A 16,740-nucleotide genomic window follows, 5' to 3' on the forward strand; every position below is an offset into this window, starting at 1 on the left:
TTGGGAATTCATAGTTGATGACTTATGTCTCATACCTTCCCTATAAAATACTGTGCTTAACACATGGGAACAATCCCTGAATGTGGCAGTTTTTTCTAACCATGGAACAAACCGACAAATTTTAGTTTAAACAGTGTCAAAGGAGTTTAAAAAGTAATTGCAGAGATAAGCTCAGAATCATCTTAGTCTTATAAATTTAAAAAACAAAGAAGTTGCTTAAAATACATCTAAGCAAGTACTCCTGTGAATTCGTCATTTTCACCTGAGTTCTACTTTCCTGACTCCTCATTCCCACTCAGCCAGAAAGAAAAAATATGACATTTAAAAAAACCCAAATCATCTTCATCATCATCTGATTTAAGAACCACTTCACATTTCAGCTTCCACAGACTCTCTATTAGCAAGCCAATAAGAAACAAACAAAAATCATAAGAATCACTGCCTCAATTCAGTTTACTTCTAAAAGCATATATACTTGCTTTTTTGTTAATGAACTGCTTGTTACACCAAACTGCTATTTCCTTTATTTGTAAATTCAATGGAACTATCTTCACACCTGTAAAGTAATTACACTGAAATTTGCAGGAACAGTGTTTTAAATAAATTAAAACCAGACTTCTTGTTGGAAACAGTTTTCTGAAACATCTTCATAATAACAAGCCCAGAATTATTTAATGCATTTGGTGTTACTGTAACTATGTATCCAAATATTTAATATATAGACAGTGGTTTTCAATTTAAAAAAAAAGTTAATCATGTTGTAAGGAGGAGATTCTTACATCAAATATACATTATGTACATGGAATACAACAGTAGCTATACTTATACTTGCATTGCATTTGTATTTCTAAAATAATAATTTAAATAAAATAAACTACCTTTAAAGAAAAAAAAAAATCTTCTTTGAAGTGGCCATCATGAGTGTCATGCAATAACAATACTTAAGAGTGTAATCAGTTTATTCAAGTGGCAGTATTAGGAACATACATCCTGATAATACTGAAAGAAAAAAAAAAATCTTTCAAGTTCAAAATTGTCTAGTTTTATGTGCCTAGAATTGGATACTGGCACCTAAACCACTGTCTGGATTCACTTTTGAAAGCCTGGTAACTTAGGTGTCCACAAATCGAAATCTACATGGACTGTAAGCTTACAGTTGCAGTATACATCAAAGAAAACACTGTCTTGTGAGCAGCATGCTGAGAAATACTTGAAGACTAAGCAAATCTCACCCAAACTGCTCAAAAGATGATACTTTTATTGAACAACAAGGCATTCATTACTATACAAGTTTATTAAAAATATTAGCAAATGCATTCTAGTTCCATGGTAAACATTTTCAGTAGAAATTTATAGGCTTACATGAGGGGAGACCTCATCGCGCTCTACAACTACCTGAAAGGAGGTTGTAGCGAGGTGGGGGTTGGTCTCTTCTCCCAAGTAACCAGCGATAGGACGAGAGGAAATGGCCTCAAGTTGCGCCAAGGGAGGTTTAGACTGGACATTAGGAAAAACTTCTTTACTGAAAGAGTGGTCAGGCCTTGGAACAGGCTGCCCAGGGAAGTGGTGGAGTCACCATCCCTGGAGGTATTTAAAAGACGTGTAGATGTGGCGCTTAGGGACATGGTTTAGTGGGCATGGTGGTGTTGGGTTAACGGTTGGACTTGATGATCTTAGAGGTCTTTTCCAACCTTAATGATTCTATGTAATATTCCTACAATCTATTTGCACAGGGAAAAAGTTATGGCAAATAAGAAAGTGAGTTCATGAAACTTATCCAACATTGAGACACCAACCTCAGATCTATGAGGGTTACTTACAAAAATACCATTAATCTTTTTATAATATAACCATATTAATATTAAAATCATATCCAGATAAAGTGTTCACATAACAAATTAATTCCTTCATAGACATAAAACCCTTGAGTCAGACGAAAATAAATTATTATCTACAGGTTAAGAAAGAAAAAAGCCTTTAGGTTATGCTTGGTGAAACATTCATTGCAGTATTGTTTGAGCACCTGCCTTGAACATCTTCTGAGTAGATTCAGAAGTTTAAGATGTCAGTTATAAATTAAAGGGAAAAAAAAAACAGTTGAGGAAAAAAAATCTGGCACATGTGATTGCAAGCATGAAATACTGGCTCTTTAGAAATATTTGGAAGTTTTGTCTTTTATTTCAAAAGGGCTAAGATTATACTACAGATTAACTGGCTACTTTTCTTCCCCTCACCCCTGCCCCATACAAGACAGTACAATCCACTGCAAAATCCAACAGGCAGTCTAAAATTTTTCCCAAGGCACACAGTTTGCGTCTTTACTGAACATTAGTCTCACCTTTATACTGAAAGAAGATTAGTCATGTCCTGTCAGAATTTGCCCTCTCTCTAAATCTGTAATTTTTAAAGAGAAATCAGGTATAGAACGTTTTTGCTTTTTTACCAGGCTACCTTACTCCATGTAAGATGAATAAAGAAAAAATTTTTGGGAAGGGAAGGGGAGGGAACAGACAGATATGGTAAGATCTTTTTGGTACAGAATTTTGATTTTGTAAAAACAGATGAATAGACAGATAACTTAGATTTAGACAGCCTTCTGAAGTGTCTGTAATGCAAATATTACAGAAATGTAATAACTTCTGATCACAGAACCAGAAGTTCAAACTGATTCATCTGTTTTCATTGTTAAAGCTAAGTGAAATTTGGAGATGACTACTGGGTTAAGGTAGATCAAAGATGATCTTGCCATAAATGTAGGGTTATTAACAAAAATATTTTAAAAATATAACCTGATAGTGTCCTTTGAAATAATAAGATATCCAAATAATAGCTCTGCAGTGTCAATTTTTTAAGTCACAGTCTTCTGTCAAATGTTGTCTTCTGATATTAGCTTGTATCTCATACTGGTTTTGATTTCCTTATTCTTGGCGATGCTCCACCTTCTAATTTTGCTGCTCCATTGACAAAGTTAGCTGTAATTTTAAATTAAAGTACAGTAAACAAACACAATTTTGCTTCACATGAAAAAAATATAGAAATCAGACTAGGAAAATTTAAAAAAAAAAAATCAAAAAAGCTTAAGTATTTGCTTTAGTTGAAATTAACTTGGAGTTAGGTACGTAAAATATTTAAGAACTTTGACTACACAAAGTTGATATGAACAGGAATCAGACAAAAGTTGCTTCTAAGTCCCATCTCCAGGAGCGACAGATGCTCCATGAGGAGTATTAAAAATAGGTTATGCTTACCTGCTCAAAATCACTTAAGGTTTTAGAACTCTATGATGTCTCCTATCAGACATTTTTTGAGCTAGGTGGTAATTAGTCTCTCCCCTTACTGTCATCTTTTTCTGTATCTTTCTGGCAATAGTCTAAGTCTTTTCAGACGGGATTATCAACATGGCATACAATTTTTGGGATGTAGATACACATATGGATTTATACAATGGATGGCACATTCTAGCTGAGGGGTTTTTGTTGGCATTTTTTTTGTTTGGTTTTTTTTTTGGTTGTGTTGTTTTTTTACTGCAACAATTGACCTGATGTTTGCAGGAAAAAAAATCCTACTGATTTAAAATCTTTCATGAGACAAACGCTAGTTTGAAGTCCAGTGTTGTGTATGTATAAATTATGTTTCCTTTTCCTTCCCTCCATAATATGCATTACTTTGAGTAGCTTAGAAATTTAGGAATTGCATTGCAAATTAGGAATTTGCCATTTTTTACTTATTTCATGTTTGCAACATCTTTCTGCAACTCCCTGCTGTAAGAAATCCAGAATAATTTTGTTTTATTTTTAGACTTTGTTACCTCAACAGCTTATTCATGAGTATGTCAGCACAGAAACTTGTTGGGCCCTGTTGGTAAGCTCTCTTCAGAGTGCCAATTGACCATTCTTATATTTTGAATAATTACTAATTAACTAAGTATTGATCAATGTCCCTTCTTCTGAAAGATCTTAGTTTAACCGGGATCTTAGTTTAGCTGTTCTCCATTACTTCTTAAATCATTTTTACTGATTCCTTAGGACTTTTTTTTCCCATTATACAGCATTCTTAGTATTACACCAGTAAGGCACGTGCTATCCTAGACAGTCTGCCATGTCACACCTACTAGCTTTGTCTGTCATTAGCTTAAGAAGGTCCGGCCACAGCATGAAGAGAAGGTGCAACAGGCCAGATGGAACAAGGCAGTATATGAAGGATATATGGTACACTTAACTTCTAGTCCTTCTTTTGCCAATTAAATCTGAACTTGATTATTTTGGCTACATAACTCTCCACATCTAACAAACTCAAATATATATTCTTTTCCTATACTGTTGGGATCCTATGCAAATCATGCCTAATCACTGTACAGACACATTAACTGGAAACAAGTCCGAATTCTCATCTTGAGAGCAGGGGGACAAGAGAAGTCTATTTACCTCAAAGTAGACTAAAGAAATTACTTACGGCCAATGCCAGCAACTAACCTACTGGCTTCAGTGGAACCCAACTTCAGAATATTTCTACAAGTGTGAATACTTTTGCAATTAGAAATAAGATAAACTGATAAACAATGTACATCTTTCCACATATGCAGAGAGCTATAACGCCTGTGCTATTCTTTGTTTTGCTCAATTGAAGCAAACACAAAGTCAAACTACAGTATCACTTCTGCTATTCCAAAAAGTAATCATCTTGGGAACTTAACAATTGCACTAATTTCACAAAACATCACAAAAAATCAATGAAGTTATTCATCTGGAAAGGAGAGAAGGATCTGCAAGACTGAAGAAAAAAGAAGAAAAGCGTCTGCAGCTACATTCAGAGCAGAAAGGCTGCTCTGGAACGATAAAGGAAAACAACGTTATGAGCACCATTACTGGTGTAGAATCTTCCAACTGGTTTCAGCTAATGCTGACTTAGCTAGTAATCTCTGAATGCGAAGAGCTTCAAGCCCTCTTGGTAGAAACTAATACATAAAGATCAACTTCAGAAAGAGAGCCAGCCTGTGGTAAAATTCCCAAGAAACTGCATTTTTCAAAGCTCTACCCAGATCTCAGAAGTGATTCCTAATCTTTCATACATAATTCTATCCAGTTTGTGATTTGTGATATATATATATATATATATATATGCTAACACGAATATGAAATTTCGCTCTACCGAATCTTCATAACTCCCATTTAACTCATTCAATGGATATAATATTGGAATTTGGAAATTATACAACGTCATTTAATTAAAAGCCTTTCTTCATTAGTTGTGCTTTGCCAGTTACCATGATGTTCCTTTGGAGTTCTTTTTCAGTGGGTTTGATGTCCTTTACCTGATGTGTCTTTATGTAAAAGAACGAACAAGCTTAATTTTAATGGTCTGAAACATAACAGAAGCAGAATTTATGAAATGTAGGGATTTCTGATGATACTTTTTTTTCTGATGTTAAAAAAATTTCTAGCAGCATTGTAAAAGACTGATTTAAAATGGAAAGAAATCCCTGGAATCATTAAGCCCAGTTTCATGAAACATTCCTTGCATTTAGATTAACATTGAGTTCAGTGAATAATTCTGAAGATTACCCAGGGCTAATAGTTAATACAGTTAGCACTCTGTGTGCTGTCCTGTTACCAATATGGAATTAGAGAAGAACATGCCCTAACATTTGAATAAGCTACAATATTACTATATTCTCTGCATGTCAGAAGACAGATGCTTTTGCTCTTTTACAAAAAGGAAAGATATAAGATGATACATCTGGTATAAAAACATTTGGCCTAGAAATAACTTGAAAAAAACATTACACCACTGACCTCTGTTTGGTTCCTTTTTTGTTCGTTTGTTCTTTGTGTTAGTTATTTTTTTCTTTGGAATCTGGTTCTTAACATGCTCTCTCCATTTCTTCAGCTGAAAATTTATAAATTTCCACATCATCCAGGCCTGTGTTAGACAAACAGCACCCAGGCAGCCAATCCTAATAAGATTTGAGATTTTGAAGACTGTTAAATAAAAGTTTCATTTACCCATTAATAGACTGCAAATCTGTACCTATTTTTTTTTTTTTCCAAATATCTACTATCGAAACAATTAAAAACTTCATACCAGGGGAAACCAGATGTATCAGAAGGCTTTACCCAAGACAAGGTGTATCACAGAAGTGGTGAATGGAAATCGTATGTAAGTGTATTGCTAAAAGCAATCATCTTTATAAAGGAGTTATGACCATAGCTTTCAATGGCTGATAGGAAATTGTGTCATTGAGGCCCCTTCTGCCCAGCAATCTATGAATGAGAGACCATGTAGATTCAAAATCCCTCCCACACACTTGATTACAGGCATTAAGTTACAAGGGTGAATGTTAAAATGATAAGCTTATGCTGAAAAAGTAATAAAATTTTAAAATTAACAAGCAAGAATAAAAGATATACAAAAAATATTTTAGGAAGGCACCAAACAAATAATTAGTTAAAAAATTATGGGTATTAATATTGCCAAATGATACAGGCTTTTTGGATAATTATCAACAATTAATTAAAATAAAAGTTTCTTTTTTCTTTCTTTTCTTCCTATTTGTGATAAATTCTGTTGTACTATTTTTGTGAAAAGAAGATAAAAAAGAGAACAAAATTTCCCTTCCCTTAAATACTCAAGAGGAAAACATCACCCAGGGAAATTCTTCAAAATGTATTATCATCCTGGATTGTTTTATTAAAAGATATTTTGAAATGCCACATTATACAAGCATGAATGTCTACTAGCCTTGTTATACCTCACAGGGAGTACATTGAAGTTTCCGTCTGCTATGGAAAAACCTGGATTCTCTACTCTTGCCAGACCAAATCCAAATGTGAGGACAGATAAAGTTAGGGTCAAAAGACGCACCATTACGAAAAGTAAAGCCCAAATGGTAAATCTGAAAACAAAATAATGAAATTAATGTGCTTTCTCCCTTTAGCCCATTTCTTTTCAATAAAGTCAAATGTACAAAAAACTTTTCATTAAAATTCTCTCAGCAACAATAGGGAAATGTCCACAGAGGGGACAGAAAAACTTGGTCATCTGCAAACATTCAATCCTGTCTCTTTACCCAATCTTTTGACTAGAAAGCACAATGAAGTAAAAAGATGTATCTCAAGTTGGCATTCGTGCTGTAAGCCATTTATAAGTAATGGTGATGCTATAAAGCCAGAAAGCTGATGCTAAAGGTCTAATACACATATATTAAACAGTTGGAAGATCAAGACAATATATGTAATTTTTTAACAGCCAGATGTTTATAGGACAAGAAGAGAAGGTAATCAGATAGCTAATAAGTAACAAATGACAATTATTTCACTTTATGGCTAACAGAGAAAGATGCCATCCTGCAGATTTTCAGCATCTAGAAGTTTTTGCTATAGGATGTGGCAAAAAAACCCTGAAGAACAGTTTTACTAAGCTGACAATAATTAATTTAGAAAATTGGTATTATTACTGCCATTACACAAAGATTTCTATAGGAGAAAGACTTCATATTGTGTGGCTGATGAATGGATTAAAAAAAGACACTACCAATGTGAAAAAAAAAATCTTTCCAAAATTTCCATTTAAAAAAAAAAAAGAAGAAAAACCCAGCTTGTTCAACTGATTTCAAACGTAAAAAAAAAAAAAACCATACTTCAAGTCTCTCACAGTAGAAGCAAGACTGCTTAAAAAGCAACTCTCTTCACACCCTCCTCCAAAAAAAGATTTTGAGAAAAGCTACAATGTCTGGATGCAGAACTGTAGGAAGAAACAACAAATTCTGAGCTAGGAAAAATATGTAGTATTTGACATTGTGTTGTTTCTACAGTTTACATTGTAAGTGCTACATGTAATAGAATAAAATGCCCCAAATACTTCTGCAATTCATCAGCTATGAAAACCAATTTCCACTTCTAGTTATTTAAACTGTGGTAATATTGCACATGGGATAACTGATTTCCAGCCAAAGAAAGACATAGTTGCTTATCTGACTATTAGAGTCAGGAAACATGTTCTCCGAATCAGTATATTTAGCATTCGTGCTTTTGGATGGCATACAATGAAAAGCAGATAAGCTCATAGCTCCAAAAACCTTGCAATTAAACATGATATACAAGTGAAAGATAAGCTAACTTTCTCCCACTTTCCCTATTTGCATCAGTAAACATTGATTTTTTGCAAAGAACATTCAGCATACCTATTTAAAATGTTAACTTTAAGGAGCAATACAAATTAATCTAGTGAAAAGACCAGCAAGAGCAGCAGCATTACACTGCCTCAAGGGAGGCTGCCCATATATAAGGGATTGCATGAAAGAAAGCAAGGCGTTCATGATAATCTTTTCCAGCTGGGCAGTTATTCAAAAAAGGAAGAAAGAATAAGAGACAAGAATACATAAATGGGACAAGGCTGCTTTATTCAAACTGGAACCTCCATAAGTCTTCGCATTCCAATCCTTCCTAGCATGCCTCATGGTTAAGTATCTCAGTTTGTCATCTCTTTCCATTCTCAAATGCATTACTTTTATACCCATTAATTCTCAGAATAGTTGAGAATCTTACTCAAGAGATGTATAACTGAAGACATCTTACCAACTACATGTTTTGAGACATTACCTTCCCTGTTGTATAGTTACTTCCCTGTCTCACCTTACCAAAAGGAGGGAGACCTGCAAGAACTTACAGGGAATGCTGCTTTTATTACTTCTTTGATTGACTGTTTTTAAAAACAAGTGTCCCTACATACAAACATTTATGAACATTTAAGCAAACAGGCAACTTACAGAATCAGAAGCCAATACACAGATATTGGAGATGGGACTTTAGGAAAAGCTTCAGCAAAACCTTATGATGATCATCATGAAGTGGTGTATTTGCTTCCTTGACTCTATGTAATAACAATGACTTGCTTGTGAATTCAGAGCAGGTAATAGTGGACATTGAAAAAGTGATGTTTGCTACCTGAGTACTTTTACATACATGCAAACCCATTTATACACAATTAGTAAGCAAAGTTCTGAATTTTAATGAATACATGCAGGATTTACCCTTTTTGCTTGTTTTCGTCACTGAAGTAGAAAAGACGTGAGGCATGAAAAATGAGTTCCACTAAATAGTGAGGCACCATCAGAATTAGCCCCAATTGCTGCAAACTATAAAACAGAAAAGTTAGAAGTTTTAATGAAATTATGAAGAAAACACGTCTATCTATTCAAAACGGACATGTAAATACTTACTTCAATATATAGGCACCAGAGATATGAGCAATGTAAAGGCAAATATAACATAGCTGCCTTGGAATATCTTCCTAAAATTAGAAAAATTATAATAAATGCTGTTAGAGTTTAATGATATTGTCCAAAGAAAAATCATATCATTCATTGGGTTTGATTATTTTTTCACACTACTGTATACATTTCTGGAAAGACTATCTGAATCAAAAACTACAGACCACCTCAACTAAATTAGATAGGAAATGCAAGCAATTAAAATATATAAATAGTATATAAATAACTGGATATGAATATGTAGATATTTATACAGTTAATATAAACAAAAATATTAGTGTAAATAATTGGAAGGAATAGATATTCAATTAACTGTACTGACAACTTCTTTCCATACCTTTCGGATCTTTTGGAAGTATAGCTCCGGCAATGCATGAAGCCAATAGGCTATCTGGCAAATATAGAAGAATTTTACCTGAAAACTAAACAATGATTTAGGTTAAGAAAACACAAGATGGTAAGTTTTCAAGCTTTCAACATGAGATACAAGATTTTATTTCTTTATCTTAAATTAACTCCTTCTGACTCATTATAGTTTATGATTCCTAAATCACAGGAACCGCAAATACAAAACAACTCCGTGGTGACAGTTTTTTGAATTAACATCCATAGTCTTCTTGATAGCAAGTTCTGAATCACCTTTTGAGACAATAAGAAAGAAAAAACACCAAAAAAACCTAACACACAGAAACAGTTTATCCTGTGAGCAGTGGAACTCCCTTCCTTAAAAATGCGTATTATCCCCCCTTCCCTCTATCACACTTGCCGGAGAAAAACAGGGGGGTGGGGTGGGGCAGACAAACAACAAAATTTTGTAAGTCATCTTAATTAAAAATAAAATTTTAAAAAAAAAAAAAATCAAGCTATAAATCCCCTCTAATTTGAAAATTCAGTCTCCAACAAACATGTTTCTTTAGTTTGAAACAGTTCAGCAGTCCTGTTATATATCCCATCTTGCAAACTCTTTCACTTTAACTCGGCTACCATGGTTAAGTTAAAGAAAGTTAAGAACACATGTAACTATCTCTTGGATAGATGTTCAATTCATCAAAAACTACCTTTGGATAAAACAGCTCGTGGTTTTCAGAAGAAGGTATTTTCATCTAATTATCACTCTTACAAGGTACCAATGTAGTTCCACGAACCACTTCTTAGTGGTTCTCTAAAATTTGAGGTGGTTAAATATTCAGTGATTAAAAGTACCAGATTTTTTCAAATTGAATATGGAACACTTACAGCATACGAGAATGGGGATAATCTTTCCAGAGTGAGGTTGGGTTCATCATGAATTCTTCCTAAAGAAAAAGGCCATTGATTTAAGGACCTTCTTAACACTTTAAGTCTATTTTTTAAACAAAAACAGCAAATAGAGTGACTTACTTACTGCATTCAAAATACTTGCTCCCCATATAAATGAAAACAAGTAGAAAAATGCTAGCTGTCCCGATTCATTGAATTTGCTGTGCTTTGTTTTTGACAAATGCAGACGTCTATTAATTTTCTGGAAAGAAAAAGCAGATCAATAAATGTAATTTCTAAAACAAGAAAGCTCTTTGGGAGTTAGTGTTCACTCCTGAATTTTTTTTTCTATTTTTTTTTTCCTTCCCAAATCTCCCATTCCTCAATCAAAATACACATCTCCCACCATTTAAGACCTTGATCAGCACTTTGTATGACAATTAGCTTCAATAAAACTTGCCACTATGGTAAAGTTCACATTGAAAATATTCAGATAATGTATTCAGACAATTTTTTTTCCCCCCATAATCACAGTCATATTGCTAAATTTTTCAAATCTCTTTGCACACTTAAAAACCATTTGAGTTTCTATGGCTCAGATGACCTATTTGTGAAGACATTCTAGTATCATTCAATAATAGATGGCCTTCACAACGGCTTTAACAAATTCATTTTACTTTGCAACTGAGTTGGTGTAAAAAAGCACACAATGAAGTTTGAGCTCCCTCTTTGAGGTGAAGCTCAGCTGACAAACAGAAATCCACCACTGCAGTAATTTTCATTTTTGATATTCTGAATACGTCTTATGAATCTAATGCAGCAGACCTCATTCACAGATATTTTGAGTAGGGCATGAACATTTAATGTCTGTTTTTACAGAAAAATGTAAGTTATATTGATTGCAAAAAAGATTCAGTGGTTTATACCATTAATAAATTGAGGAAATATCACTAGAAAAATATCATATAATCATTGAATCATTTAGGTTGGAAAAGACCCTTAAGATCATCAAGTCCAACCATTAATCTAACACTATCAAGTCCACCACTAAACCAAGGTCTATTTGCTTTTTTGTTAAAGAACAAAAGGATCAATCATAACAGGGCTTCTAAATGCTAAACCATTCCTTGTACCATGGCTTACACTTACCTTGAAGAAAAACTGTTAGCAACTGATGGCTAAAAATAACATGTTCATATAAGTAAATTATATCCCAGTAATAAACTTACATCTAATATGTACTCCTGGATTACAGCATGCAGATTAATAGCTACAAGCATGTAGAAGAAGATTGTGGCAATGTCTTTTATAAAAATAAATGGTTTCCGTTTGTAAATTAAAAAAAAAAAAAAAAGTGTATTTTTACATTCTTATGAAGGAATACTCTGTGCAATTGAGAAAGGGCAGCAGTGACCATTGTTCTTGGAAATTATGTTAAATTGATACGGGATACTAGTTATAAGTTTATTAGTAATAAGTAATTTTTTAAAAATTACTTTCTGTGCCCGATTAGGTAACTCGGATCTTCTTTTCATTCAATACAATGATATAGTTATAAGCCTAGAACGAACTATTGAGAGCAGGATACACCGAGCTGTAGCTTCAATCCATTTCTTTCATCTACGCCATCAAAAAAGAAGGGGAAAAAAAAAAAAAAAAAAGAAAGATAGAAAAAAGAAAGAGGAAAAAAAACCCAGCCAACACCCTATCTTCTATGCTTTGGTAGAGACCAAATGAGATTCCACCTTAAGAAGCATGACTATATGTGGGAAAAAAGAAACTATAGAGTGAGGATAGTATCCCTAGTAGTTCAACACATTGGTAAGTAACAACTTCCCCAGAATTAGTAATATGTTCCTATAAATCAAAAGCAAAATTGCCAGGAAAAAAAAAAAAAAAGAAAATTCTGTTACAAAAATACTTCAAATGTTTGTATTTACTGTGTTTAAGTGCGGGAGAACTTACAAATGAAATTCAATTTAAAAAGCATGTATCAGAAGCAGTAGACCTGAGGAAGCCTTATTTTGAAGGGACGTCTCTCCTTTGGCCCATAAACACCCATTACAACCACCTCACTTTTCTTTATGCATCTGAGACACAGCAATGGAAAAGAACGAACTTGTACTACAATTAACCGAGAGCCATGCTCATCCTGATTTATAGGCTAGGCTAGCATGTCTAACATTTACATTCTTCTGCTTTCACTTAAGAGAGAGCATTAATTTGGATGTCTGTTATCTATACAGCCGCCACTTTTCATAAACATCAAGGAATTTTGTTATCTTTAAGACTTATCAAACTCGGTTTGTGTTGTCCAGATGCAAAACAGCAGAAATACAGACATCAAACAACTTTTTTTCCTAAAGGAAACTAGGCTAGAAGGTGTCAAGGAAGCAATTACTGCTTGCTGTAACATGAATGGTACATCAAGGTCCCAATGCACAGGACATCCATGTAACTCTAAGCATCAGATGTCCTATTTCTATGTTTGAAAGCAGCTTGTGATATAATCAGTGAACAAGTAGTTGCACAGCAAATGCTATTTCTGCCTGGTCCCTAGCACTGTTTTTCAAAATGGACCTTCACTAGTAATATATTCATTGTTTTCAGAGGGCTAGAGTTGAGACCTCAAAATTGCTTGTGCAGAACTCATCCACACCTCCTATTAAAACTAAAGGAAGCTACACCTTATTCATTCCATTGTATGTATGTATATATATATACACACATAGATACATACACACACATGCATGCACCAAACACTGAAGAAGTCACATCACAGGCATCTTGGTAACTGACACGTGGATTTTACTTTTTTCTCCACTATAGGAGATTTCTACTTGATGCTGCTCAAATATCGGTAAAACATAAGTCCACTGACTGTGTACACCTCAAGTGTTCAACATTAAACATCTCAGGAAACATTTGCAAAGAATGATATATATTCATTACTGCAAGCAAAGTTGGCCAATGCGTTATTTTGAACATATTAAACACAGTCAGAGTGCTACATTATTTGGAACGGTCGCAGCACAGAGGTCTCAAGTTTGGAAGTCAAGATTAGAACAGAAGTCATAGATTTTGCTAATTTCTCTGGACTTTAGTTCCCCATCTGGAATAATTCTACCACAGTACCTATTTTTTCCAAGACGTTGTGCAGATTAATTCCTGGAAAGAATTGAAAGTTATCAATACTATTAAGAAAAACTAAGTTATCAAATAAGGAAATTCCACTAGCTGCTTGCCACTCTTGTATATAATACAGCAGGTACAAAAGATTAAAAAAAGGAAATATTTTGGGGGAAAAAAAAGAATCAGTACTTTCTCCCTTTGTTATTTAAAAGCATGATTGAATCAGTAACATCAGTTACTTGAGAATAATAACGTAATATTTTGGAAATATAAACCACAAATCCATTACTAATGACATAAGAAATCATGAATAAGCAACAGACATATAGAAGACTACCAAAATATTCTGTTACTTGATAACTCCTGTTGATTGTACCAAAAACTGGAAAAAAAGAATGCTTTTCAGATTAAAATGCAAGTTAGTAGCAGTGTTAACTATGGGAAAAATAATCCAGTATTATTCACAAGCAACAGAGAAAACACTAAAATGTTTCAGTGAATATAGTATTAGTAAATCCAAAAAAAGACAGACAAATATCAGAGTTCTACTCTATTATAAAAATGAAGTGAATTGAAGTCTTGAGGGGAAAAAAAAAGAGTAATTTTAATAGTTGAGCTCTTGCATTGCAAGAAAAAAAAAAAAATTTGATTTAATCTCACCAGTGGTATAGGTGACATTGTACTGCACAGCAATAAAGATGATGGCGTACTTGGCTGGGACCTGAAATTCAAAAAGAAACAAGAAAAAAGTATCAGATTTTTCAAGCAAGCTAGACTATAAACACTCAAAACTAAAGATTATGCCATCAACAAATGTTCTCCCACACATGATTTAAATCAAAGAGGTCCCGAACGTGTTATTCATCTCCCACAAATGTGGAGGCTCACCTTGTTGCAAATCCTTTAACATTTGCTGCATAGGGTCAGGACTTGAATTATGTCCTTTTAGCTAAGGATCAAATTACTCACTGTTCTACTAAATAACATTTTAAACTGTTTAGAAATGTAAATGGCTTTCATTTATTTCAAAAGTTAAAAGACACTCTAAATCAGATGGAAAGTTTCACTTAACTTTGCAAGATATTAAAAAAATGTGATGTTCTGGCTAAGTGCCTGTATAAATAAATAGAGTAGTCAAAACATCATACTAGAATTCTAAGATTCATCATTTCTTGTATGATAAATCAGGCTTTTTCTAAAAATTACAGTACAATCAAAGTACCAATGGCATACTTTTATGTTACTTTTTCTCCAGTGGCAAAAGCAGTTTTTAAAAAAAAAAAAAAAAAACAAAACAAAAGAAAAATAAAAAACCCCAACACTTTCAGCCATCCCTGCCTCTTCAAAATGTCTCCCCATTCCCATGCTGCTGTATATTTATTCCTTAGCTGTAACAATGGAACTGTTTATAATGTGGATTACTGTATTACTACAATCAAGTGATAAGAGATAAATATGTTTGCTTAGTTTAGTTGAAAACATTTCACTATCTAGTTTCCACAACTTCAAAAACAAACAGTTGTGCTGATGTAACTGAAAGAGTGGCAAGCTATAACACAAAGATATAAGTGGAAGGGAAAAAAAAAAACAAACCTGGTTCCTTTGCTGCAAAAAAAATGCAATATGGAATTATGTCCTACACTGCCAATAGCAAATACATTTATTACGTTTGCAAGAACTCAGTTATCTAGTTCATAAATCAGATAAATACAACAGGCATAATCTGAAAACTGATGTTAAAAAAAAAAAAAAAAACCACATTTGTATCTTTTATGCTTTTTCTTAAACTGATCTTCATAGATATGACTTAAAACAAAGGAATATAAACTGAAAAAAGAAAGCTATTTTCCTCAGATGGTACACCATCTAATTTCTGAAAGTGTAACTAAGAACATTCAGGAATATATAAAACAAGCATTAATTTAACCAGCTGCAAAGTAAGCAAGGGGCACAACAATGCAAAAGAAGATCCTTTGTAGCAAGAAAAGGGAGGAGAAGGCAAATCGCTTCAGTACACTGGGAGTGCACCTGTGAAATTAAGTAGAGGAGTCATAATACTGAAGAGTGCTTTTAAGAGGAATTCTCATTAAGGAAAACGAAAGTACCAACTTTACTGGCATACAAAACTCATTTTCAGACACTGCAGTTCTATGAACAATTTAACCTTCTGTAAGCCAGCACTACCATCAAAAGGAGCAATCCTGCCTTTCTTTTCACTGCCAGTTGCTGCTTGTCCCACACTTATGCCATCAACAGTAATAGTGTGGTGAATTGGACAGGAATATTATACAAGTTAAAACTGATCCAGCAAAACAGGAGGGAGGAGAAAACCCTATTAACACAGATGAATTTCCTAATATGCTGCACGGCTCAGCTACGGAATTTCTTTTGTGTGCTTGATGGGGAGAATAAGCAGCCAGAGCATCAATATCAACTTAAAACGTCCATGGAATAAGAGTGTGAAAAATACATTGCCAACTGCTCCTGGAAAGACAGGGAAAATATAGATAGTTACATAGGTATCAATGTCATCAGCACCTAACTAAACCAAACATGCTTGCTTTCAGAAAGTCATCACCCACAGTAACAGTCTCCCTTGTAGAAGGGCATTTGGACAGCACCATGTAACTTCAAGCAGACCTCTTCTTTAGGCAGCTTTCCAAAGAATAAGCTTTTTTTAATGCTCTTTGGGAGAATAGGGTGGTAGGAATCTTTGCTAAAGCCCAGCAGGTTAGCTTTTTTGTTTATCCATGAAGCACACAACATAATACCCCAAGCATTTCACTTTGCTGGAATTATGGGAGCCTCATTAAGTGGTATTCTGTGGTACGACAGCCACAGATAGAAGAATGATGTAAATTGTTCTAGGAGGAAAGAAATTGTATAAAACTCTCTGAGATGATACTAGAAACTTAAAAAGAACCATAAATACTAAAAGAAAGTTTCTTTAGAAGACAAGGCCCACTCTGTTGTCAAGAAAAGGAGTAGGATTGGGTATATAAAAGACTATAAATACTCTCGGAGAAGGAAGAAGAAAGAAAATAACAGTTAACATGCTAAAATTTAACTGCCACTTTTCAGTAATCAGAGTGAATTTCCCT

At 33.9% G+C, this 16,740-nt stretch overlaps 1 protein-coding gene across 1 annotated transcript in view; it reads right to left on the reverse strand.

Moving 5' to 3' along the window:
• Positions 1-2,898: 2,898 nt before the first annotated feature.
• LOC104078208 (translocating chain-associated membrane protein 1-like 1) overlaps positions 2,899-16,740 on the reverse strand; it is a 16,693-nt gene continuing 2,851 nt past the window's right edge. Inside the window, exons 2-11 of the mRNA XM_009579752.1 lie at positions 14,300-14,360; positions 11,737-11,876; positions 10,653-10,769; positions 10,505-10,563; positions 9,606-9,690; positions 9,218-9,288; positions 9,029-9,133; positions 6,749-6,892; positions 5,793-5,953; positions 2,899-2,972 (exon numbers count right to left, since the gene is read on the reverse strand). Of these exons, the coding sequence (XP_009578047.1) occupies positions 2,899-2,972; positions 5,793-5,953; positions 6,749-6,892; positions 9,029-9,133; positions 9,218-9,288; positions 9,606-9,690; positions 10,505-10,563; positions 10,653-10,769; positions 11,737-11,876; positions 14,300-14,360 (1,017 nt within the window). The remainder of the gene's footprint in view (positions 2,973-5,792; positions 5,954-6,748; positions 6,893-9,028; positions 9,134-9,217; positions 9,289-9,605; positions 9,691-10,504; positions 10,564-10,652; positions 10,770-11,736; positions 11,877-14,299; positions 14,361-16,740) is intronic.

This window comes from Fulmarus glacialis, unplaced genomic scaffold (assembly GCF_000690835.1).
Source record: "Fulmarus glacialis isolate BGI_N327 unplaced genomic scaffold, ASM69083v1 scaffold16846, whole genome shotgun sequence".
In the NCBI taxonomy this organism is placed as follows: domain Eukaryota; kingdom Metazoa; phylum Chordata; class Aves; order Procellariiformes; family Procellariidae; genus Fulmarus; species Fulmarus glacialis.